The 27,025-nt window shown below is 46.0% G+C and overlaps 3 protein-coding genes across 4 annotated transcripts in view; 2 read left to right on the top strand and 1 right to left on the bottom strand.

Annotated features, from left to right (window-relative positions):
* LOC126557097 (glypican-6) overlaps window positions 1–17,567 on the bottom strand; it is a 52,358-nt gene extending 34,791 nt beyond the window's left edge. Inside the window, exon 1 of the mRNA XM_050212752.1 lies at window positions 17,249–17,567. Coding sequence (XP_050068709.1) covers window positions 17,249–17,567 — 319 coding nt within the window. The remainder of the gene's footprint in view (window positions 1–17,248) is intronic.
* LOC126558139 (60S ribosomal protein L3) overlaps window positions 1–27,025 on the top strand; it is a 438,353-nt gene that overhangs the window by 46,202 nt on the left and 365,126 nt on the right. The gene's annotated exons all lie outside the window — the stretch shown is intronic.
* The window catches only part of LOC126565411 (UDP-glucose:glycoprotein glucosyltransferase), a 391,865-nt gene continuing 385,026 nt past the window's right edge, over window positions 20,187–27,025 (top strand). Inside the window, exons 1-5 of the mRNA XM_050222590.1 lie at window positions 20,187–20,445; window positions 20,505–22,591; window positions 22,681–23,429; window positions 23,490–23,610; window positions 24,018–24,471. Coding sequence (XP_050078547.1) covers window positions 20,196–20,445; window positions 20,505–22,591; window positions 22,681–23,429; window positions 23,490–23,610; window positions 24,018–24,471 — 3,661 coding nt within the window. The 5' untranslated portion in view covers window positions 20,187–20,195. The remainder of the gene's footprint in view (window positions 20,446–20,504; window positions 22,592–22,680; window positions 23,430–23,489; window positions 23,611–24,017; window positions 24,472–27,025) is intronic.

Genomic DNA, 27,025 nt, shown 5'->3' on the forward strand with positions numbered 1-27,025 from the left:
GCTCCAACACGGCAACGTGATGCGTTTGCTCGTTCAATCAACGATGGTCGATTATGGTGTGATGATCGCATTGAGGCGATATCCTTTCTACCCGTCGAAGGGCACAGCTTGCGGATGTTGCTTAGCTTGCAGGAATGTCTTAATTCTTTCTTCTCGTTCTCGTTTCGTTTTCGCTGCTGCTGTACGTATGTACCCTCTGGAGTGCTAATCAAAAGCACTTCACTTTACTTTGCCCCTTGTTGGCCGGTCAAATGGCCCAGCCAACCTTCTCCCCAAAAGGGAGCGCCGAAGCTCGAAAGGTAAGAATTTCGCTAGAACGGTGAAACTGAAATGATTCATTCAAATTCCACGTATAGCTTGCCTCTTGCCTTCGCAACTTCGAGTCACACCACATTCGGCGAACATTTCGAAACGGGTTTTCTTCACGCCAAAAAGAAGCGCTAGTCGGATGTGATGTTGATGACGACCCGCGGTCAACTTCTGACCGCTTCGTTCCTCCACCAGCCAAACATTAAGGTGTTTGCACTGCGCCGCGTAGTGTTTTGTGAACGCAGTGTGCGCGCTGCGTTACAAAGCCAGGCCGTGTGTTTGGATTAGAATTAATTTTAGAAGCTACTTCCAGCGTGCTAACGCACCATGAAATGCCGGCGCGTAACGCATCGTATCGATTTGCTGCAGCATGACTTCATGACTGCTTCATCTAGCGGCCAAAACCTCCGGAACGTATTATATTCACACTGCCGCCAGCACACAAACACACAGCAGTGTACGCGGTGTTGCGACTGCCGATTGAGTTGATTCGTTGAGCTATTATAATGGTTTTCATTTTCCTGTGCGGGAATTCGATTCGGAACGGAGGCAAAGTTGGAAAGACAACAAACAAGCACGATCATTCAAACGAGCTTGCTAATAAGCCCGTGCTGGAGGACGAAACGCGGTAAGAGCTTATCGAAATTTACTACAAAAGAATGTAGAAATTATGTAGAATGAGAGTTCAAGGGTCCAAAGATTATTTTCCTGAATTTAATACATTTATTGATCCAACAAGTCATGTACGGTTTCGATCCAGAAGCAGCATAATGAAGAAATATTGGCGAGTTGCTAAATGCCTTTCACTCAGGTATTCGCTGCATGAGGCCGAAATGTTCTCTGTAAACATCGAGAATACGGTTCCTTCCTCCAAAGACTCTTCGTTCCCAAACGCACACTGTATACTTATCGGTAAGGTGTGCATCGTTCGTTGTGTTTTCAAATGCGTCTTAACTCCACGTGATGAGATAATAATCGAACGAAATACCAAATCGAAATTCAATTACCATCCGAAACATTTGAATTCGTGTGCCTGCTGCTGGCTCGTTGCCAGACCACCGGACGAGCGGTGTTTGGTTTGTGGTCTCCAACTCTCCATCAGCTTGCTGGACGTGCCCGGCACAACCGACAGGAAGTATAATTACTTAATTCAACACACAGCATTCCTGCTGCTCTACCCTTTTCACGCTTGTCCTGCACCTTGGGTCGAGTCTGCGATTCGACATCTTAAGACAGCTTCGCCTCGAGGCATGGGCAGCACTGCCAGTTAGTTCTCAGTTAATTTAGAACTCGGATGGTGGAGGCCTCACCGAAAAGAAGAAGCAGGAAAAAACGGCCCAAGTCTAAAATTAAAATAAAATGATCACTTCGCTAAACTTCACGCGCAGCGCGTATGCGTAGAGGAACGCATGGAAGCATGATTGAAAGTACTGTATCGTTAGAATTTCGCCAACCCGCGAACTCCCCGTGATAGTGGCCGTGTGTAGTTAAACAGGCTATAATTATCTCGTTCTATTTCACCGATGCCATTACCCCCCGGGAGCTGCCTGCCCTTTGCCGTAACTGATCCACCCAGCACATCCGTCCGTCCGTCAGTCAGCCGCAGAGGCAGAAACACCGGCGAGGGCATCCTCTCTCCTACCGAAACGCGCCGAAACTACCATTAGCCAGCGAGGTACTAGTAGACATGGCACACAGCAGCAACAACCAAAAAAAAAAAACTTTGCTTCATAAAGCTTTCGCGAAACAAAATGTTCTTAGTCATTGGGATGGAATTTGGCAAATGTTTTGCTGCACAAGAAGAACCGAACGCAAAAACGGGCAAGATGAAACAAGGGCGAGAGGCCCAATCAACATGACGATCGAAGCTCGAAAAAGAAGGATACCCTGAGAGCAGTAGTTCGGTGGGAGTTTAAAACGCAATAGGATCGGAATGCAAGCCAGCATCATCATCATCATCACACGGCAGGCAGAACAGGAACAAAAAACACACACACACACACAATAGCCCACCCATTTATCGCCAAACGCAGAGAAGATTTGGTAAGTAAAAAAGGGATATGATACCGCTCGTGGGTTTCCTTGCTGGTCTGGCTGAAACCTTTGGTACATTATTTTCGAAGGTTGCTTCCTTCCTGTCTCCATTGCGCGCGCGCGTTTACTCATCCCAGCCCTGTCGGACGGAAATTTGCGCCTGCTGGTGCCGGGTTCCCCACCCCTCCCTACTAGCAAACAAATGCTGACTAATGTGAGAAATCTGAAAATACACTCGACTCCAAACAGTTCTGTTGCCCGTCCCGTTCCCAAGAGGATATGGGAAAAAACTTTGCTTTCATCTTCAACGGCTGAATTGCGCTTCTTCCGGCCGCCAGACGATGATGCTGGTTTGGCTGGAAAAAGCTAGATTTAGTTAAGCGAATCATTAAAAAAAATAACAGATGATTTTATATACTGTGATTACACACAATTTAGTGTGAAAAGGGTTCATTTTTCGAGTCGCAATTACTCAGTAAAAGGTAGCAGTAACTCATATATGTTTTATTGCTAAGATATAAAAGAACATTTACTTATCAATGGCACCAACTGCGCATGCTAGATATATGCGCGAACGAACGCGCAACCAACCGCAGCTGAAATACAAAAAATAAACAAAAGATCAGGGCCTGCGATGCTGATGGGAATGAACTTTTGTGCACGAACCCCTTTTTTCCTCCCGCTTCAATCCTTTTTTTTACCCCTTTCACCGTGCCGCCCTTGCGGATGTCTCGCGTGCGATCCGCTTCAACGTTTCTCTCTTTCCCTCTCCCATGCTCGTCTTTAGCGACAGGAATCGATCGAGCTGACCCGACCCGATCGGCGGCGCATGGGGTTTTTGGATGGTTTGGTTGAATGGCCAATCTGCCCGGTGGAGATTCATGTGTGCCTCGCAGAAAGCGGGTATCCGAATTCCATCGACATTTCGCAAACACCGAAACCGAAGAGAATGGGCACGGCACGAGATGTGCGCGACGTGTAAACGAGACAAAGCGAAACTACCACCATAGCCTCCCAATGCCACCCTCCCGATAAAACCACCCCGGGATATGCAGAACATGGATGGCAGCGAATGAGAAAGGCCAGCCAGCCAGCAAGGTAGCCGCCACACAGCCAGCGCAACAACTGGCAGCATAAGAGCATCCGCAAAGGAGAGAAGCTAATGATAAAAGAAGGTAAGCGATGGAATTTAGCTCGACTCGTTGGGCAACCCCATTCCCCCGTCCCGCCTACCAATCGGTCATCCAATTGGGCCGGCCAAACCACATACACACACACACACACAAACTGCGCGCAGAAGGAGTTCCTGGGGGGCAGAGCTTCGCGAGAGTTGCAGTTTCTTCGGCTCTTCGTTTTCTTGGGCCCTTGCAGCAACAACTTCTCAAATTTCAACAGCTTTAGAACGCGGCCGGACAACAGCGTAGTGGTCCTTTACTGCTGCTGCTGCGGTCGACCGATTCTCGATGGGAAAGTGAAGTTGTTGCAAAAGAGGAAGAGCAAAACACACACCCAACCAACACTCACGCAGATCATCCCGCTGGTAGCCAACCGGTGGCCGATCAGGGAGAGGGGGAGGGGGGGGGGGGTCCAGCATTCCTTTCCAGTTTTGGTGGATGAAGATGCCCGGCGGGCAGGCAGGCGGGCGGACACTGGACGGACTGGTCTCGCGTTTTCGCCTGCTCGAAGGAAAGGCCACAGTGTGTATGAAATGGGCGAAGAAAAAATGTGGCACACGATGAGTTGCCAAATCAAAAAGGGTGCACCGAAAAGGGCCGCCAGCTTGCGAGGGTTGGAGAGTTCACAGACCAACAAAAATAATAATAACACCAATAATACACACACTTACACAATCTTGTGACCCGGCGAGGAGGGCAACACAAGATTAAAGGAATGAAAATCTGCACAGAATCGAGCCCGGTGCCCGTTGGTAGAAAATTAACACAGATTTTCATCACGGCCCAAAACGAGCATGTGTGTGTGTGTTTGCCATTTTTTCTTGTGTTGCCCTTTTGGGCGATACTTTATCCTGACAGCAGTGTTCCGAAGTCAACGGATCCTTTCGCAACCGCAGACACGAGCATAAGGACCGCCCTCAACAGCCTTTTGACGGTGAACCGTGACTGATGAATGCTTTTACTGACCAGCTAATGAAGTTTGTGTGTGTGTATGTGTGTCTTTGCGCCAGGTTGGTAAGCTATTTTTCACGCTTCCTTTGCTTGTGTTCCTTGCAGAATATTTATGCTTATTCCCCGAAAACACTAACCATTTTGTTTTTTTTGAAAGCACCGCGAGTAATGCAAGTAATCAAAGGTAAAATTGAGCACTCAGTCTTTCCCCCATTTGCTTGAGCATAAATTTAACACATTCCGCCACATAATTGGGATGCCACAGGTCGGTTTCTAATTTTCCCACCAGACCAGGTTCAGTGCAGGAAAGTTTTTCGAACAAAATCTGATTGTTGCGCCTCTAATTTGTACAAACGGCTCTCTCTCACACACACACACATCTTTCAATTGCACCGACCATCCTTCCCGCGCCCCTTTCCTTCCCGATCCCTGCTTCATTATCCAATTTTCACGATTTTCACCTACTCCGGAAACAGGTGATTGCGGCCGATTCATTCATCACTTCCGGCAGAGTCACGATTTCCTGGGTGCACGGCTCCGCGAGAGTCTTTTCGACTCTCGGCAAACCCCAAACACACACGCACGCACACACCAAACAAGCGGCCGACCATTGGAGCAGGACGAAAATTGCATTCTATCGAAGTTTGTGCGGACCCCGGCGCTAATCGGTCCGCTCAAAATCTTAAGCGCGAACGGCGACGAACCCCGCGCGCCACAGTAAAAACAAACTGTAAATCTGTTCGAACACTTCCGTACCCATCAACGGGGGTCGGGGGAAGGTCTTGTGCTGCCTTGCCACACCGTGCAACAGGCACATACATCCGCAGGCTTTTCGTTGCGTTCTTTCGGGAGGAGATGCTTGATTTTGTGGCTTTATTTTTTCGTTGTCGTTGCAGCCAATGAGTTTCTCTTTATTCCTGCCTCTTAGTGGCGCCTGTTGGCGGCTTTGCGTGTTGGGATGACGCTTTTTGTTACTCGTAAAAAAATGTTCATGTGGTTTCTTGCTTTTTCCCACTTCCAAACCCCGCCAGCGTGCATTTGTTCGAACCCATCGGCATTATTGTTTCTGTCATTATTGCTATTAGTTTCATTCCATCCCGTTCGATCGATGGGAAAAATGTCTGAACGTGAATGAAATCCGTGCTGCTGCTGCACCGTCCTCCTTAATGTGCTTGCAAAAGCAGCCGCAGCAAAGAGGGCGGAAAAGATGCAATGGTTTCAGAACGGGCGATAAAAAGAGTAGGTAAAAAGGAAGCGACTGGCAAATGAATGATGATAGTACGCCAATGAATGTGCTGCACTGTAGCAGTCCGAGTACAGTTTGGTACGCGTGGTAGATGATAGTGGGTGCAATACTGCCCGAAGGGAAAGAATGCTGAAGACGCGCGAAATGGGAGGAACGGTGGGAGGTGGTGAAAATGAAGAAAAAATAACAACAAGAATCCTGCTTCACACATACGCTTCCAACACTGGACAAGGATGGAGAGTGATGCGGCTTCTTTGAATGCAGACACGTCCGAAGAGTGCATTCACACGGTTTCTTGCGTTGAATGGTGTTGAGCCAGCCAGACAACAAAAAAGGAGAGGACTGACCATCGGTGGCGTCAGCGTTGGCCGGTGGTGGTTTGGTGGGTGGCAGTGTGGCAAGATGTGATGCGGTTGAAGACACTCACATTCGAAACTTAAGGCCGTGAAGCATAATTTTCCCACATGCATTTTTTTGGGCTTTGGCCAAACAGAGTTGCTCCTGACAACTATACAGCTGGGGAACTGATAGATTGAACTTCGCTTGCTTCTATCACACAACATATTAAAAAAGCTGCGGCATTTGGTGCAATTATCTGTTTAACACCATTTCTAATGGGAAAACAGTGAAATGTAATAATTAAAGAACAGAGTCGAAGAGAACTAACAAATTTTATGACCTATTCGGATGGATAGGTCCACACTCATACGCACATACACACGCTCGTAACGTCCTTGTTTGCTTTACCTTAACTTCCTGCCCTCAGCGATCGGGTGCATCGGGCAAGTTCCTACACAACTCAACACAATTTTATTTTATTTTTTGTTATGAATGCAATGACGAAAGGAGACACGGGATGGAGACAGCAAACGGAGAGCACCAATTTATTGTGTGAGAAGTTTAACACAGGCATGTAAATTCCTGAAACCAGCACCATAAAACGGATGCGTGTAAAAACAATGCTGCGCACAACAACCTGCAACAACAACACCCCCTTGACATTGGGCTCGGCCAGTCCGCTAGGGCTGCACGATCGAACTTGTGCACCTGCCCTGGGATATTATGATTGGGAACCCGGGTGGTAAAACAGAAATTAAAATAAAATATAAAAACGAACAACACGGCAGCTTATGAAAACGAACTTTGAAAACAAAAAAAAAGGGGCCCCAAAAAAAGCGCGCTATGGGTGATCGAGGAAGCAAAAGAAGAAAAAAAAGGACTTCGTACAAAACCCCGGCCAACGAATGGGAAGGGACAAACTCTCTATTCCTCTCTCTCTCTCTCGCTTCCACACGCAAACACTCACACTTGACAAATGAAGGTGATATCTAGCGGAAGGCCCTGGAAGCGGTCAGCCCAAAAATTGAGCAGAATTCATGTATCGGAATTCGGAATAGATCCTTCAAAGGATAACTGGTCGATGTTGACGGCAAAACAAAGCCAGGCTGGTCCGGTGCAACCATGAAATTCCATGATTCGGACGATGACCAGCTTCTTGTGATGATGTTGCTGGATCTTTGTGTTCCTGCGATAGTCCCAGCCAGCGGAGCATTAGGACATTGATAAATTCTTTTACGCACCGGTCGTAGAAACAGCCGACCGTTTTGTTGAATGAAATGCTGTCAATAGAAATTCCTTCCCCGTATCCTTCTTGGGCTAATGATTTTTCATCTGGTTTTTAGCTTTGTATTGTGCCTCTCTTTTAAGACTTTTGTTAAGCATAATAAAAATACTATTTTTTTTTTATTTTACTGTTCAATAACAATAATCCGTACAATCTCAAACAATCTCCAATTAGATGATCATGTTAGATTACCATAAACCATGTGATTATATCAATTTATTCTCAGGCTTGCACCCTTCAAACGCGCCATTCATCCAACAGAAACTGCTCGTTCTAGTCTGAAGGGCTTCCGAAATCTTCCCAAACCATACAGATTGTACGTATTTTATTAAAAGTACCCTCCATATAACCGATTCCCTTCACTGGTGTGGTGTAGTACTGGCGAAAGATAGTTGTGTTTATCCAGAAATAGTCAAAGACCTGAGCAGACAAGCGATCAAGTGTGCAGATAAGACTCACCCGTTGCCCGTGTGAGCGGCGGGTCCGGTCGTCTAGGGAACCGAAATCACCGGAACCCAACGGGAGACGGGAAGCCGACACAGCCCCGAGCAAGCCCGCCGATACCTCTGTGAAACGCCGATATCTTACGATCATCACCCGGTGCACGGAGAAGCCAGATCAAATGTGGTAAAAAAAAACGCCAAAAAGAATGACTCAAGTTTGGCACATAAACACACGCACAAAAAGGGCACCAACAGAGGAAAAAAAAGTGAGCAAAATGGATGTGAGCAAATGCAAGGAATTTCGAAGGAGGTCCATCCAGTTCAACTGCATCAGTAACTTCTCACACTAAAAACGGTACCGATTCCGAGAGGTTCCGAGATTCTCCCAATACCCTCCTCCTGCCGTTGCTTCACTCGTGTGCGTTTTCCTCCTTTTGTTTGTCCTGAATATGCACACAGCGCAAATGTAAGGGTGTGCTCTCTTGCTCTCTTTGCTTTTCTTAGCCATCCAAAGACGTCCACCAACAAGGGAAAAAATGTCCCTTTTTTGGGTTTGCTTGTTTTGTTGCCGCCCGCCCGGGATTGTCTCGGATGTTTTCGGTCAATTTTGGTGTTTAGCAAAGCGCCAACCGATCGTACAACAAAAGGGACAACCAAACCGTCGGACGGAAGGGCGCGAAAGGAAGAAAGTCGAAGATGCTGTTTGCCGTGTGGGTGCTCGGGCCGGAAGGAGGTGAAAATTAAGAGACTCGACATGTTTATGTTCGCTGAAGCGTTGCACAACCGTCCCGAAACCTGGCGGGTGTTGAAGAGAATGGGAAAGAACAGTCGCATTAACTGGTTTTTTGGAATTCTTTCGTGCCGCATCCATCCATTCATGGCCAGCCAGTTGGACGGCTGGCAAGCGTAGAAGTGTACCTCACCAAACTGGCAATGGAAAGGTATTTAAACTTTCTCTGCCAGATCTGGTCAGGCCAGACGAAAATGATTTGTAAGTCGTTTGTTCTATTGATGCGGTTTTTATTTTTGTAAAATATGTGAATTTTTCCTTTCCGGTAGTGTTTCAATAGCAAAGATTTGATTTGTGGCGCGATCGTGTGGGTGTATAAATTTGTTATATGTTTATAATAATCACCTTTTGTATTTATTCACCATCAGACCATCAATGCAAACTAAAGCCAATACAATCAAAGCTCTACAATGAGCTCCACAAAGCCCTTTAGCCCTGTTCTTCTTGTTATTCATTAGCATAATCCTCCTTTGATACTGCGGTACGCATGCATTAGATTACACGGGTGGGAAAGCTTTCCACTTTCCGGAAGATTGGGTTTCTTTTGACCAAAAAACCGAATCAAGTATCCGACGTGAAGATATATTGCCACCAGCAATAAAGAAACTTTTGAACCTTCCCCGCCACCTTTCCGCGCAGGGCGCTGTGACGGTTTAAAAGCGCGACCAACAAAGCTGGCGGACCAAAAAACGCGTCTGGCTCGATAAACATACCGGAGGACACCGTACGCTTATGGACGTCATCGATCGATCTAATGTGATCTCATTTTTCATTTTAACAGACTGACCACAAAGATAAAGTTGGGTGGACGACACACACACACACCGTGCGTCAAATAACACGCCGGGCACATACTTACCAGGAGTATCGGTTATGATGTGAAGTGAGAAACTGATTAAGCAGTGACTACCGTGAGAGGCATGGGAATCAACAGGAGGATTTGACAATATTCGGTAACATGAAGAGGATATGTAGTGCACGACGAATAGAGGGACAGTCGGACAAGTATTGAAAGACAAAAATACAGAGATCAGTAAGTCCTACTACTGTTGGTTTCGTGAACGGATTCTTTATTTTAATACCATGACTGACACGAGTTCGTCAGGGTGCAGACAGTGTTATTGTACCAAAATTGTGACGTGAGTGAGAGATCTACGAAGCATTACGAGACATACAAAACACTGCAATCTGATCTCTAATTCTAGCAGAACAAAAAGATTATAATTTCTAAACTCAAGCACAAAAAAGGCATTTGGTTTTTGTTGAATAAAATATATCAACAAAGTGAGTGAAAGTAATTTCCTTTCTTTTCAATTCTTTTCCTTGCATAAGTAGAAATGCACAACGAACTGCTTGCCCTTATTACAGCCAAACCACAGCTAGACGATAGGGATGTGCTACGAAGATTTATGCACATTTGCGAACGACCGACACAAGCAAGAAGGGGCCCACCCAGACGCAGAGCATGCGAGTAGCAAGCTGGCAAGTAACAAGCAAAAGAGGCAAAATAAACATTCAAAAATGAGTTATGGTTATTGCGAAGATTATTTTAATCCGTCGTCGGTTTCTCGGGATATACACGCAAGCATTTGAAATAGAATAAAGTCCACGTTCAATATTCTTATACGCTTTATACAACTAAATGTTTACGATTCGTTAAACGGTGTGGGCCAATGGGCAAACTTTTACAAGCGATTATTGGGTGTTAAAAAAATCGAGGATCAACGTATGACTGGCACTTGCAAAAACAAGGCCCTCAATCCGTGCGAAAACATCCCCAAAACTGGCAAGGTTTCACACCAGCGCTGAAAATTTGAGAAGATTAACTTATCGTTTAATTACCACAATTATTCGCACCAGTCTGCAAGATGACTCGTGCGACCCATGTTATCTCTTCGGTGTGATAAACTCTGCCAAACAAAGGGGATGCAGAGCATCAGTTTAAGGTAAGGTATAACAACAGACAAATATTTACGATTGCAGTTAAAAATAAGGCCTAATAATGTGACAGTCGTGACGCACATAGTGTGGCCCGCATGAATGACGATGATCGTGGACGGTGTCGCGTCGAAAAACACCTCGGGTTTTTTTATGCGTTATCTTCACTTTGAATCCTTCGATCTTACTTGTTCTTCAGCTTCATCTAGATCACAGATCGCGCATTATTTTGCAGTATGTTTTCACTTTCTTCGACTGAATGGTTTTTTTTTGGATGTCTGCAAAACAGGCATGTTTCTTTCCCTTTGCTTACAGCTGTAAATGTATTGGTGAATTGCTACGCAAATTTGTAATATAAAGACCCCCCAAAGCGCTTTTTTACAAAGTCTTACATATACGAATGATCCACAACATCAAGTACACACATGCAAATTAATGCACATGAGGGATAGAGAGGGAAAGAACATGCCTTAAGGTTTTATTTACGTTGAGAGAGCTCATTATACGGGCGTGGAGGCAACTCCGTGCATGCCTGCCTGCTCCTTGACGAACGTCTTAAACCGTTCAGCATGACGTGCCGGGGAGAACCGTGACTTTCAATGCACCACACAGCATCTTTAGTACCACCACCACTAAAAGGCTCTGTTTGTGTAGCGCACAGCAGAAGAAGGAGAGTTATAAGTTAAGAGTTTATGCTGACTGTGTTCCGAATCCGAACATTGTTGACACAATTACACGGATGTGCACGAGAAATCTGTTCTGTACCCTAGGCTACCGTACAAAACGATTTTGCCTACGGACCTCTTTCACTTATCGACTACTCTCGTGCGATTTTCTGCAACTTTCGTGTGAACGTAGTACGATGATTAAACATAATTTACCACTTTAGCGGGGCTATACCTAACGCAGGTACGGTGCGCTGTCGGAAGGAAAATCATAACCCTCAACTGGCGAGTTATGTGTACGCGAGTTAAAATGCCAGAGCCGAACTGCTTCGGGAAAGGCAGCGTTCCAGTCTTATAGATAAACGCTTAAACGTGCAGCAAAAGACAATAATAGAGCGCTAGGTTTTGCTTTCGCCCTGGGAGAGAACTGCATACATTTAAATAGATTGTAGTTTATTGCAGAATGGAAAATGGGTGTAATGAAATTAGACAATAACGTTTGAAGACGAAACTAAACTCTACAACTCTTATCTGGGTGATTTATGTACGTTAAGTGTATTTAGGAGTGGTCAGGTCTTCAAACGGCAGAACCCGAGGTTCAAATCACATCCAGACTGATCTCTCAGAGTGAGGATCGACTATCGATAAGTCTGGTCTGCTTTACGTTCTTAGTCTCTAAAGACTAAGAATTCTAGGTCGACATAAATGATGTATCCGAACCATTATAAGATAAAAATACAATAATATTAGACGAACTTGATGTGCGAATCAAAAAACTTTGAACAGTCCTAAACAAAACTGCCTCGGCGGCTGGCTAGTAAGCAGTATGGAATGAATGATAACACAGAAATAGAAGCCTGTGCATCATGATAAAGCCATGAAAAAGCACAAACAGACAACATGAGGCGCATGCAGAGAACATGGCATTCTGTTCGTGAGGCAAAAGCGTCCGAAAACAAAACACATTCAACGAGAGAATTCCAATCACGAGATGACTAAACAGCCCAACGAAAGTTGACTGCCTGCCAGCATGTTCCTCTCCCAGCGGTTTTGTGGAACAACCCCGGCACGAGAGTGTCAACGGCAGCGCTGTGTCGTAATCAGTGGAGTTCTAGCAACACGGCAAGCTCCTAGTCCTGCGATGGGACAGCAGGCCTAGGGATATGGGAGACAGAGTATTGCCACTTTAATCATAGAGCTAGAGCTGGGACTCGCTAAGGATGTTCACCCTCAGTCCTCTGCTGGATGCAGTCGTCCTCGAGCTTACTCGATAGGGGCTGTTTATTTTTCCCTTGCTATGTTTGTCCAACATTTTATCTTCCTCCTGCTCGCTCGCTCACTCCCTCCACCCCCCCGAAAAGCTTTCGATAGGTGGTCACATGGGGTAAAAATGGAACAACCACATTAGGAAAAATGGTTCACAAAGCACAGGTAGACCGAGAGTGTTCATGTAACATTCTTTGCCTTCTAACGGAAAGGATACGTTGATGCAGTTTGTTGGTGAAAATGAGTGTGAAACAGGTACTGGGATGCGTATTCCTTGACGCTGCGGGAATGGAGATGAAGGAATGATTCTTTTTCTCTCATAATTTCCACCACATTCCTTCCTATTCTCACACATTCTTTCACTTCTTAAAATCCCACCAGCAAACCTAAAATGGTACCAACAAGGCTCCAATCTCCTACACACACACACACTCTCGCAGTCTGGCTTATTTAGATTTTTGGTCCCGATGTGAAATGTGTTTCAAGGATTTTTTATACTGTGATTATTATGTTCCTCAACAGTAACACACCTATGATACACGCGTTCTTAGGGCCATTCTCTTCTGCTGCTATTCCACCTCTTTTTCACCTTCTAACTAACACCAATTGATGCTGACCCATAGGCAGCTATCGGAGCTTTAAGAAGGCGCCTTCTTAGCCATTGCCTTGTTCAAATCACTCGAGAATGGGCGAAGAAAAGAAGCGCATGTTTTCATTTCTATTTTCTCCCTTTCCTTCACGATGTTCGCACCATAAAAGAACAGAAGGAATAAGATGAAGTGAAGGAGGGTAGAGGAGGTGGGGGAGGGGAGCCAAATAGAAAGGAAAACCTCTTTACAGAGCGCGTCTGCTAAGGTCGGATGATGATGATGGGAGCGACGTACCGTTTTCTATCAGCACCGGGAACTGCCGCACCGTTTGCACAAAAGGCATGGATGGGTTTTCGAAAATCATTACCAACGCCGAACGAGATCGCACGCACAGGACATCGATGGCATACCTTTGGCTTGCCGAGGTTTGCCAAGCGTCCCAAGCAGTCAAAACCTTCCATCCCATTCCGGCAGCCGAAGCCGTGTAACGCGTTTGGGTCGATTCGTGAATGGTAAGAATTTTTAAAGCCATCAAAAGGAGAGAGGAAACACACAAAAAAAAAGCGAACCAAACAGCGGCCAGCGAAGGGACAAAGTCCGGCCGAGTGTCTATTGCCATTGGGAGAATCGACACGTCCCGACACGATTCGAAGGCTCGGCAGATGAAGTGGTAAATCTCTTAATTATTATTTTTAGCTACCAATACCACCGTGTCAGGGAGTCGTAGAGCGCAGCATCAGTAGGGTGCAAGGTGGTGGAAAGTTAATCGCTTCTTACGTTACATACACACAGACACGGCCAAAGTCTGCCACACAAAAAAAGGGTACCGTGGATCGCCCTTTGCGTCAAGTAGTAAAATTTTTTATCACCTAAATCAACCGGATGCACGGCATCAATTGTTGGGAAAACGAAAGCAAAACCAGTAGAATTGTAAGGACACAGAACTAGCAAAGAATAAACCGTTTGATGTTTGACGTGGTGGAGCTTTTTTGTAACCGTTTTTGTAAGCCATTGCCATTAAGAAAAGTAGTATCCAGCTGAATCGGTTGTTGGGATTTTTTTAAAGCAACTGTTTTTTTTTTTTTGCACAAACATCAAACCCTGCCAAAAGAAATAGCAGATCCCTTTGACAAACATCCAATTTGTAAAGGAATTTTCTAAAGTAGGTCACAGTGCGGTTTGCTTGGGTACGGCAAACGATAGCTTTTTATGCGTAACTGACTCAAAAAGAAAGCATTCTTGCCAGAAAAGCATCAAAAGAAACAAAACACACTCCCATCCTTACCGAGCACAATGATAACAAAGGATGAATTAATACGTCCTAAGATTAGGTCCAAGGGAGAACAACAAAAAAAAAGCTGTCAGTACATTATGTCAAATGACCAAATGTTCTTCACGAGTATACATAGGACTCGGGACGCTAAGCAAATCCGGAAGGCCGGAAAACAAAACCCTGAAGTGCCCATTTTGGATACAATTAACGAGGTTTAAATATTACTTTGTGAAAACTTTTAAAAGCTTTTAAATGCGTACAGAGCTGTGGAACCATTAAATTGCCTAGCTAATCCTTCCGACCCTTGCCGCAAACCCAGGGCAGGGCTTTCGGCAACGTGATGACGATGACAGTGCAGTGCTTTGCAGTAATTGTTTACTGTTTGGAACAAAACTCTCCAAACGAATTCCGTAATCCATTGTCGCTGAAGGATCGTTTGAAGGGCTGAATGATTTTTGTTTCTACCGTCTCACTTAACGAGGCGGTAAAAAGCTTCCCAATTGTCGAACAAATTGGGTCTAATCCGATGGACGTTACTGGGAAGTTAAAATATTAACTTAAATTTTAGATGATTCAACGTTTAGCAAATATTCATCGAGCATGTTTAATCGTTATTCTAGTTCTAGACGGCTACGACGGACCAAAAAAATACACTCGCATGGGATGGAATTAGTCATAGGCCCATGACCATAAACGAAGTGTGTCCAAAACGTTATTTCACGATTTATTTGACAAGATTTTTTTTTCCACCTGAAGAATTTTTTCGAACGTAAGTAGATTGTCCCCGCCTGTGCTTCTCGCCTTCCAGTCCAACCATTCTCTAGCTCCCACCCGGTGTGGAAGGACACCCAACCCGATCGGGTGGCAATCGATTTTTGCTTACCAGCACTAGCCCTGTGTAACTTTGTCCACGTTACGTACCGGCCACCGTCCCGATATCAAATTTCACACCAATGTCCATCGAATCATCGAATCGGGTTTTGCCCCAAACGACAGTGTGCTTTACTCTGGAGGGGTGGGCCGTGGTCGCGTTTTAAGGGCTTCCCAAAAATAACACATTTTAACGGATCGTTTGACACTACCAAAAATCTCGATTGTCCTCGGGAAAACAGATACTTTAGCTTCTGAACCGTGGTGCGTATGATTTTTTGTTGTTGTCCCTGACAAAGTCTTGTTTACGAAGTTAGAGACCGGAAAAACGGCGTGGCAACTAATCGAGAATAGAGCAAAACGGGCATGTATGGCACGAAAAGGTAGTTTAGAAAATTTGAATGCAAAAAAAAAAAGGTTTTTATTAAAGGAAAGTTGATACAATCGATCATAATCAATTTTCTTGTGTCGTACGAATTCTTCGGCGAAGATGAAATAGCAAAAAAAAAAAAAGGATGGACAAAATTATGTTCCCCAAATCATTTTTAGTCGGGCTGTGTAAAGTTTTAAATTACAGGTTAGAATAGTTTTTTTTCTCTGTTGGTCTTCGTATATAGCATCGTTTACGCCATCGGCAATAGGCCGTTTGCTTGCGATTAATAGTTAATCGAGTTCATTACGTACCTGTGAGCATGCTCCAGCGTTTTTGCATTCAACATTATTGAAAGAGGGTCCCATTAGGGTAGGAATTTGTCATACAGGGTCATAAAACGTACAAATGTCTCCCATGATGTGTTCTAAGGAGAACAGAAAGCTTACCCCCTATTAACGTCTCTGGCAGAAAAAATCTCACACAACCGATTCACTTGAGTGAGCAAATAGCTGCTGGCCAAGTCATTTAGTTCTTGTGACATTTTGCAGCAGGGGAGGACCTTCTTGTTTCTGCTGCAGGAGCAGGGCAATTGGTGTTAAAGGGGCCAGCAGTAGGAAAAAAAAATCTAGTCGCTACATCTTTTGATCTAGCAGAAATGTAAATTTTATTCTTGAAAAAAAAAGCCAACCGGACAGAATCGTTCACCAACATGAATGAGCAGTTCTGTGACCTCAGGCTTTACCGAGCATTGCATTCAGCACACGAACTTCACGAAACCGCTGCCGTGTGTGTGTGTGTGTCGCAGTGATGCTCCGTGTTGATGGTTTATGATGATTTTGCGTGTGTACTTCGTTACCTTCTCAACAACGTTAATGATGGAAACGTTCAAATTGCCATACAAATAAACCACAGGTAAGCATCGCTTGGAATATATCGAATGATGATGCGCCCGGGTCCTCTCGTTACAACCGTGCAAGTACTCGCCAATTCGCCGAGACATAAATCACTCGCGGTTGCCAGGAGAATTAATGCACCCGTCTCACCCGGCCGTTCCGTCAGCGTACGTGACACGCATTGACGAAAAGGCACCACTTGCCGGCATTTGAGGCACAGCACATTTGGAGACACTGACAACGACAATTGGGCAATTGGACAAGCTAAAACTAGCTCCCCGCACGAACGTGAGCATCGTTCGATCGGTCTTTAACGCACAACAACCGTGTCTCCAAGCACTGTCTCCAGAGCACACTTTGACTGATTGCGCATCAATGATTGTGAAACACGCGGTGCTCGAAAAATCGAAAAAAAACCCCCGCACTTAATGCATGTTCTTGTTGCACCCACAAGCGGGGTGCAAGTTGTTTGTCATCAATGAGAATGTCAATGAAAGTCTACGGCCCTTCGCGTTCGGCGGATTTTAGCCATGCCTCCCATACAAACGGCTCAACGGCTGGTTGTCTTGAAAAAAGTGCCGGTGGTCGTGGGGAATGGCGTAACGTGCTTTCCCAGCAGTCTCAGTCTGGAGTGATAAGATAAACGTCAAACATGATCGGCGTACGGGTATTGAAGTGCAAGCGTGTTGTCAACGATGTGTAGCCGTAAAGAATGTATACACCCCCGTTTGCCAATGCCTAAGTACCGACCGATCCCGTGTGTTACTACACCAAAGGAAGTTTGAAGGAAAAAAGTAAACTCTCTCACCTGGAATTGGATCGATTGGCATATCAATCGGATCGACGCCACGCTGTTTCAGGATCGGATGAACCGCAACGCAAGACGTACGCCGATGGCCGACATCCGCCGAGGCACTGTTGGGCACTCCGTTACTGTTGGACGGAAACGATGCCGACGGAAGGGCACTGGCACTGACCATACCGGCACCCGATAAGGCACCGGACAGACATATGACCGAAAGCAACAAGTTGGCGACCGCACCGGCCGGTACACCGGTGGCCATTAATTTCTTCATCGTCCGCCGCTGGCCTGACGTCACCGCCGTACGGCTCTTTGTTGAAGGCATGGTGGACGCTGCGCGTTTAATCGCCGACGTCGATAGAATCGCACCACACACTCACACGTACGCACAAACACTCACTCAACACGGACCGACACTTGTGGCTTCTTCAAACGAAACCATCAACACAAATCAAACAAACCTGAAGTATCACTAAGAGGCCAGCTTTAAATTGAGGACACAAAATGAACACAAAATCGCCACTATCATTCACTGCTGTAGCATGCACACCTTAAGATGACTATCAGGGACTCTTGCATATCCTTTACGACACCACACACCACCAGCACCACCCAACACAGCAACCGCAGACCACTTCACGCCTGCCGAGGTGTTTCTTTATCAACCTAGAAAAGTAGGCACTGCACGACGATATGTACGGCACGTCCTGGCGATCTGTCCCTGGTGCTTCTAGCTGTCATATATCACATGCAATACCGCATTTCCGTTTTTTTTGTGCCTGTGTTATGATATTAGACCATTTCACGTTATGCAGGAGAAGTATGACCTTCTTCCACGACAAACAAAAAAAGCGTTGACAGTACACTCCGCGCCTAATAGCTTCCGTGTCCGAATACTGTGACGACGCGTGCTGCTAGATATTGCCGGTGAGCAGTATACGGAGCCTTTTTTTTCAACTCCAATACTTTCTTCCCTTGGTACTATGCTGAATGGATGGCATTAAACCACGGCAACCAACGAACGGTAAGGGAAATAAGGGCTCAACCGTCATCCCCCATCAACACGGAACCATCCGCAGAAGGGTTGTTATCGCAGAGGCATCCGGAAGACACCGGCTAGGTGCACGAACTTTTCACCTTAATGCTGCTCGCACGTTGATGGTGTTTGGCTATGTATTTTTGCTTGCCACCACGGTCACACACACATACAAACACACGCACACATCGACACTAGCGCACCACTACACATACATCACGGCTGTTGTTGATACACGCGAATGCAGCAACGGTGATTTCCGCAGGCTCTGCGTCTACCGTTTTTTACCGAAATATGTTGGTTTGTCTCGCGGTTTATCTTCCTGATCGATTTGAAAAAAAAACTACACACATACAGGGAGACGACGACGCCGCCGCCGCCGCTAGCGTTGGATGTTTCTTTGTGTGTTGGGGTGGTTTTCTGCCTTTTTTTTCCTCGTCCAAGTACACCTTGCAAATATTTTCTCTGAATGCGAGCGAACCCTCACTCTCTGTTGCTCTTTTATATGCTGCCGCTGTTGCTCTCTCGGTTGTGGCGGTTCGCTTTTCGCGCAGGGGAAAAAAAGAGTAGCAGGCCGCAGCTGGGTAGGTGGGTTGTCGGGATCTATCTGTGTATGTCTCGCGGGAGTACGGATTTATAGTGAAGAATGTCGTCGTCGGTCAACTCTTTCACGTGCGCGCCTTTCGGGTCCGTTTCCCGTTTCTTTCGCGCACTTGCCGCACACCGGCCAACTGGATGGAATGGATTTTCGATTGCTTCCCGACCAATGAATGGGGAGGGTGAAGAGGGTGTTCCGGCGCAGGCGATATCTGGGCTGCGGTTTTTCTGCGTTTATTGTTCACTTTACGATCGTATGTAAACTGTTGCCGTTGCTATTAATTTTGAACCGGGCACTTTTCCACTTTGTTGAACAACACTGTACGCGGGGCGGTTAAACGTACAGAGCAAATAAATCCGTTCTCCGTTCTGTTTGCCGGGGCTTTCAAAACCAACCTTAAATTAAAGTGTGGAACGGTTTTAACTCAACGTACAGTAGTAAATGCAACTACACCGCGTACGTTCGTTCCGATGAAAACGTCCGACCGAAAACACCTAACCGCGACGAACGAGATGATGTACGTCCTCACACTTCGATTGGTTCAAGAGAAATGGTTTTTTAACGTTTTTATGCTTTGCTATGCTGTTTGCCGTACTCCGCGACTTGCAGCATGGCGATTCTCTCCCATTCTCTGTTTGCTCTCCAAAATGACGAGAGAGAGAGAGCGAGAGAATGAAATGTGAAGGTCTGTTTAGAAGTGCAGCACGAGCCGGCTTGCTGTTTGTTTTCTTTAAAAAAAAATCTACAATCCACGCCTTTTCATGAAAAAGTTTATACCTTTTTTGTACAAAAGTATGAAAATTTCTCAAAAATGTGGCTAAATTCTTAATAAAATATTATTCCTTGCAGGGATATCAAAATACAGAACAGCATAATCCGTATTTTTCAAAATTAAACTGTCAATTCAATATGGCGGACGCGTTCGTAAAAAAAAGTGATGTACGGACCTGGCATTCCATCATGTTGGCAGTCTCGGCTGATGTGTCAAAACAATCGGAAAGAATTCTTCGGTTGCCGGAACGAAACAAAGCGAATAATATTCGCTGCGGTGATTAAAGTACATTTTTCTTCCCTGTTTTCCAAAAGAACAGGCAAAAAACGGCAGAAGAACTTGTTTCGTGACCAGCATTGTTTTTTATCAGAATGTACACCCGAAGTAATCAATAAAGTGCTACGTGGTCCCGTAGCAGTCCGGCACGTTTGAGGTTAACTAGTGGAGGCGATAGAGGAAGTGCGGAAGAATAGAATACGTGGGCGCATCCACGGTATAGGTGTGCGCGGTTATTTACTTACTTTTGTATGGTGCGATGCCGTTCACGATGCGTAAGGTTTCCCTGACCCGCTCCTGCGTGCGAATCGTAGCATTAGCCTACGTTCTGTGCTTAACCGGGGTCGCATTTGTACAAGCCGAACAGAAAAGCCATCCCATCACTACGCAGCTATCGGCAAAATGGGGAATCACTCCCGTGCAGCTAGAAATTGCCGAATTTATCGACGAGGAAAGTTCCAACTCGTTCTGGGATTACGTGGATCTGTTGAATAAGGTGCCGGGTGGCTTGTACCACTTAGGTAAGCGCGATCTTCATGTGGTTAATTATAAATACTGACATAGGATTTTATTCATTTAGAAACGGAAGAAAAACGATACCAAAAATCCATCGAACTAGCTTCGGAAATACTTGGCGATGGGCAAATCAGTCTGCTAAAGCTGGCCCTTTCGTTGCACAGCTTTTCGCCGAAGGTGCAGGCCCATCTTCAGGTGGCCAACGAAGTACTGGCAAAGGGTGACTGTGAGACAACGATATTTGCCAGCGTAAACGGCAAGGTGGCTTGTGAGGTGAACGAGCTGGTGAGCATTTTACGTGCGGGAAAAAAAGATTCATCCACTGTCGAAACGTTTGCCATCGATCATATCTACCCCGGGTCGGAAAACAATTCCCTAACCGTCGTACTGTACGGTGAGATCGGCACGAGAGAGTTTAAAGAATTTCACGACGCTATCAAACCGGAAACGGAACGCGGTACGGTGCGGTACGTGTTGCGACATTACGTGCGAAAGGTTTCATCGCGCAAAGTACGCCTCTCCGGGTACGGTGTTGAGCTGCATCTGAAATCAACCGAATACAAGAGTCAAGATGATTCGCCCCGGGCACAAGATTCAGCGACCAGCACGGACGGAGCGTCGGATGCAACCGACGAGCTCGAGGTGGAAGTGGAAGGATTCGATTTTACCCAGCTTAAAAAACGGTTTCCCCATCTAAGCCATTCGTTGGACCGTTTCCGGAATGCACTGTTGGAAAAGCACGAAGAAATCGCACCGTTAAAGGCTTGGGAATTTCAGGAGCTTGGTCTGCAGGCTGCCCAACGGATCGCTGAAATGCAGGGCGATGAAGCACTGCAAATGCTCCAGTTTATTGCGCAGAATTTCCCCACCCAAGCCAAGTCGCTGCTCACACAAACGGTACCGGAAGACTTTAAGAAAGAGATGCGACACAATATCGAAGTGTTTGGGCGCAACCTTAACCTTCAGCCGCCCGATTCTGCCCTCTTCCTGAATGGGTTGTTTTTCGATGCTGAAACGATCGACACGGTAACGCTGCTCGATACGCTGCGTTCCGAGATGCGTGTGCTGGAGGGGCTCAATCGCATCAACATACGGGGTGGAAGTGCAACGCCACTGCTAGGATTGGATCTATCTTCTAGCTCGAAAGAGTTTGCGATCGATGTTCGTGATTCGGCAATAACGTGGATAAACGATTTGGAAAATGACGCCCAGTATCGACGGTGGCCGGGAAGTTTGAAGGATTTGCTTCGTCCGACCTTCCCCGGGATGTTGCGCAACATTCGCAAGAATCTGTTCAATCTGGTGCTGATTGTGGATCCGGTTGAGGGCGATAGTGCTGGAAGGGATATTGTAAAGCTGGCGGAAAGTTTTGTCGTTCACATGGCACCGGTTCGAATTGGCTTGGTGTTTAAAACGGGCGAAGGCGAGGACTATCGGGCACTAACGTGTGGATTTAACTATGTGCAGCAGAAAAAATCAGCAACGGAAGCGCTCGGTTTTCTGACGGACCTGTATGCGGCCACCGCAGACCAGAAGGTTATCCGGTACGCGGATGTTCGTCAGGTGTTGAAGAAAAAGTTCAAAAATCTAAAGCTGGAGGAAGTGGATGAAATTTTGGGGGAAGATTCCGATTTCGATTATGGACGTCAGTTGGCGCAGGAGTTTATCGATCGACTTGGGTTGAAAACGGTACCGCAGGCACTGTTGAACGGTGTCCTATTGCCCCAAACGGCACTCACGAGCGATGAGTTTGAGGAAACGATCCTGACGGAAATTATGCAGCAAACACCAACGCTACAGAAGGCCGTCTATATGGGTGATCTGCACGAAGGAGAGCCTGTGATAGACTATCTGATGAAACAACCGCACGTGATGCCTCGTTTGAATCAGCGCATCCTTTCGCAGGATGAACCACAATTTATCGACATGTCAGGACGTGCGCATCCAGATTTGGAAGATATCACCGCTCTGGGACAACTGTCCAACCCGGATCTTACGGCGACTTTGATGAAAAATTTAAAATATTTCGGTGGCAAGTCTACGTTCCAGAAGTTCCTCGGATACAGGGTACATTTCCTGACCGTGTGGGTTGTTGGCGATTTGCGGGAAGCGGCATCAAGAAAGCAGTTGAAAAATGCACTCAAATTTATGGTACGTTTTCTTTTTTTTTGTTTGCGCAACTAATCGAATACAGAAGATTTGAATGAAATGTTCCTTTTGCAATATCCGTTCCGTTTCAGAAATCATCCTCCGGCACAAGGGTTGCCTTCATCCCGAACGTGGACGGAACAGATGCGGTTCGTTCGGAGCTGAAAAAGGATCTTAATGCGTTGGTATGGGCTACCATCAATACGCTCGAAGCGGATGAATCGTACGATCTTGTGATGAAACTGTTCGATTCGTATGAGTCCGATCCAGCCAGTGTTGCCACATCGGTGCCGGACTCCGTTCTAGGATTCTTACCCGCAACCCAGATGCATCTGAAGATGCTACGCGTTTACTGTCAGCGTGTGCTGAAGCTAAGGGCATCCGCAAGCACCGTGATGGCAAACGGACGGCAGCTGGGCGTTTTCGATGCGGATGAATTCTTCGACACGGAAGACTTTGGTTTACTGGAAAGCTTTAACGCGCTACAGTACACGGACAAAATACGCACCGCAATGAAGCTTGCTTCCCAATCCGATTCGGACGATACGCCAGCCATCACGAGCGATACCGTAATGAAGCTGGTTTCGATTCTGGTGCCTCGGCAACAATCCAAATCGCGTTACACAATCCCAACCGAGGTGCAGGATAATCGAACGGTGGTGAAGCTCGCTCCGAAGCGTACCGATCAACCATTCTTCGAGATTGTGGCCGTCCTCGATCCAGCATCACGCGGTGCACAGAAGCTTTCGTCACTTTTGTTGCTGCTGCGCGATGTGGTTAACTGTCAGATGAAGATTTTCTTCTGTGCCATCGATAAGCACAGTGACATGCCGGTTAAAACGTACGATGAAGGAAACTCGAATTGCCAGTAAGAAAAGAAATAATTTACCCTGTTTTTCAGGTTTTATCGCTTTGTCGTTGAGCCGGAACTGCACTTTACCATGGACGGTAGACTATCGGCAGGACCGTCAGCAAAATTCGTTGGATTGCCCGCCAATCCTTTACTAACACAAAGCCTCAATGTAAGTACGCTAGTCCATCTATCGAATGAAAATAATATAAACCTTCGTTTCAATGACCAAAAATACACCCGTACTTCTATAACCACCTACCCGTGAAGGTAATAGCTTTTGTATGGGAGTTTGGATTTTCCCGGATAAGAAAGCTTACTAATTTTGATCATACTTGCATGACATTTTAAAGAAAGAGGAGATTATCGAGCTAAAGTATATGTAAAAAAATTCTGATCGGATCTGATTTTCTTCTATTTGATACAAAACATGTTTTTCTATGCGCTCCAAAAGTTTCAAGTTCATAGCTTCATTATATTAATTGTTATTGAAAAACTAAAAATGCAAACCATGCTCGAACAGGTGGTGGATTGAAAAACGGTTAATCTTTTACCTTCTCTACCTAATCTACCCAACAGGTGCCTGAAAACTGGCTTGTGGAAGTGGTTCGTTCCGTGTACGATCTCGACAACATTAAGCTGTCGGAAATAAACGGTCCCGTCCACTCGGAGTACGAGCTAGAATATCTGCTTCTCGAAGGCCACTGTTTCGACAGTACAACCGGTTCACCACCCCGAGGCTTACAGATCACACTTGGCACCGAAGATCGTCCAATCATTGTCGATACGATCGTGATGGCTAACTTGGGTTACTTCCAGCTGAAAGCGAACCCAGGCGCCTGGATATTGAAGCTACGCCATGGCAAAAGTGCCGAACTGTACGATATTACCAGTGCGGATGGACCCAACACGGTGCACACGGCGGAAAGTACGCGCGTCATCATAAGCTCGCTACGATCGCATGTGTTAAAGCTGCGGGTGACGAAAAAACCGGGTATGGCTGGTATCGATCTGCTCGGTGACGAAAAGGAAGGTGCCGGCGGTGGTGGAGGTATTTGGGATTCGATCAGTTCAATCGTAGGCACCGGTGGAACGGATAGTGGCCCGGGAGGTGGGGCGGGCGAAACGGAAGTGTTGAACATTTTCTCCGTCGCTTCGGGACATTTGTATGAGCGTTTGTTGCGCATTATGATGCTATCACTGTTGAAGCACACCAAAACGCCGGTAAAGTTCTGGTTCCTGAAGAACTATCTGTCGCCCCAGTTTATCGACTTTCTGCCACATATGGCAGCGGAGTACGGGTTCCAGTATGAGCTGGTACAGTACAAGTGGCCCCGCTGGCTACATCAGCAGACGGAAAAGCAGCGCATCATCTGGGGCTACAAGATCCTGTTCCTGGACGTGCTGTTTCCGCTCGATGTGAAGAAGATTATCTTCGTGGACGCGGATCAGATTGTGCGTGCGGATATGAAAGAGCTGAATGATTTTGATCTTGGTGGTGCACCGTACGGATATACACCGTTCTGTGATTCACGACAGGAGATGGAAGGATTCCGGTTTTGGAAGCAGGGTTACTGGAAGAATCATTTGCAGGGCCGCAAGTATCACATTTCGGCGCTTTATGTGGTGGATTTGAAGCGTTTCCGTAAAATTGCGGCCGGCGATCGGATTCGTGGCCAGTATCAAGCGCTCAGCCAGGATCCGAACAGTTTGTCCAACTTGGATCAGGATCTGCCGAACAATATGATCCACCAGGTGGCCATTAAATCGTTGCCACAGGAATGGCTGTGGTGCGAAACGTGGTGCAGTAGTGAAACGTTGCAGTACGCCAAAACGATCGATCTGTGCAACAATCCGCTAACGAAGGAAGCGAAACTGACCGCAGCACAGCGGATCGTGCCAGAGTGGAAGGATTACGATGCGGAAATTAAACGACTGCAGGCGAAGGCGGATGATAGTGAGCATGAGGAGGCAAGCAATGTACATTCCACTGAAGGTAAGTTGAGCTCTTCTTTCTTTATAGTATTCGGGGGATAAAAGTATCACACGTTTTAATGAATGCCTTTCGCGTTTTTCTTCCACTATCGATAAAGAATCTAATGCGGGAAGGCAACACACTGAGCTGTGATTGCGCTGTGGTGCTACGGATGCTGTTGTCGATTGATCGGTCGATCGTGTCGACATTAAAGGGAAAGTACGCATCCGAGGTTTGTGAGTATGTGTGTGAGAGAGCGATAGAGACAGCTAAACTAGCAAAATGTTTTACGGAATAAAAGAAGGCGAACAAATACTTTAGTGTTAACAACTTCATAGAAGTCCGTTTTGATAATCTCGTACAATTCTTCTTGCTTTCGCACCATTTTTAAAACGCCTAGATGCAAATCTTTTTTCTCATAAAACTCCCTTTTATTATCACTTCAACCCGCAACAATATTAATAATCCGAGTATAATACTTCACGGTACGTAGGAAGCGCGTAGGATGATGAAGAAAGAAACTAAGTATATACACTTGTAACGGAAAGCTGTTGATCCCTCCTGGACAGAAAGTAGGTCACAGGTCCATATTTACGGTCTTCAATTTGGCATACAATCATTCAGCTGCGTGGACATTGCTTAATGAAGGCAAAACTCCTCTAACAAGCTACATCCTTCGTGGACAATCAGGGCAGAAGGCGTACGTGCGCATCCACATCACCAAACAGTGCCGATGGAATATGTGACCACAGATCGCTTCCAACCGCTGCGTTCCGATAATATTGTGCTGACAAATGGAACATTCATTTCTTTTGGAAAAAAGAGTTTAGTTTAGTTTTTAGTTACAATTAAAATTCCCTTTTGAAGCTTACCTGAACTCCATGCAAGGCATAATGGTGCTGTGCCGTGTTTGGAGCAAAAATGCTGCACTAAACCATGTCGCCAGCCAGCTGCTATTGTGCCGTTGAGCGTCATCGGAATTGTTTTGTTCGTCTAGTTTGCTGTACATTTTCAGCATTTTCGTATCCCTTCGGTTCATTGCTGTTTGTTAGCCAAATAAGGATGCACCCTTGAAGGGATTCTCTTTTGACCGCAGGTAGCAGACAGGCAGACGGTTTACAGATATATACCACCACCCTTGGTGTAAGATGAAGTTCTCGTCCGTTTTGTTGTGTCTACATGCTCTTTGTATGCACTTTTTTGCGAATGAATTCTTTCCCGAATGAACACTTTCACTGACGACGATCTTTACCACTGGCAATGATCGAATCGGGATTTTTGCTTGACGACATTCGAAGGTACACTGGTGGTACACCACTGCTATAGGCCAGAATTTGCTTAACGTGCGTCTTTTGGACGCTAATCGCTTAGCTTACCCGACCATCCAACGAAATGCACACAGCAACTGTGTATGAATGACTGCGCGATTAGGTCAATCGGGGCATTAGGGAGCGCGACTATAAAATACAAAGTTGTCTCCGATAGCCTTATCAACTTAATAGCATAGCGCTCTTATCCATTTTTCGGTAAAAATTGTATGCTCACTGAAAAGTTTTTGCTATGTTCCTGCTGTATCAATCTCGATTACCGTTTAACCTGCACACTACACATC

The sequence above is a fragment of the Anopheles maculipalpis genome, chromosome 2RL, assembly GCF_943734695.1.
Source record: "Anopheles maculipalpis chromosome 2RL, idAnoMacuDA_375_x, whole genome shotgun sequence".
NCBI lineage: Eukaryota > Metazoa > Arthropoda > Insecta > Diptera > Culicidae > Anopheles > Anopheles maculipalpis.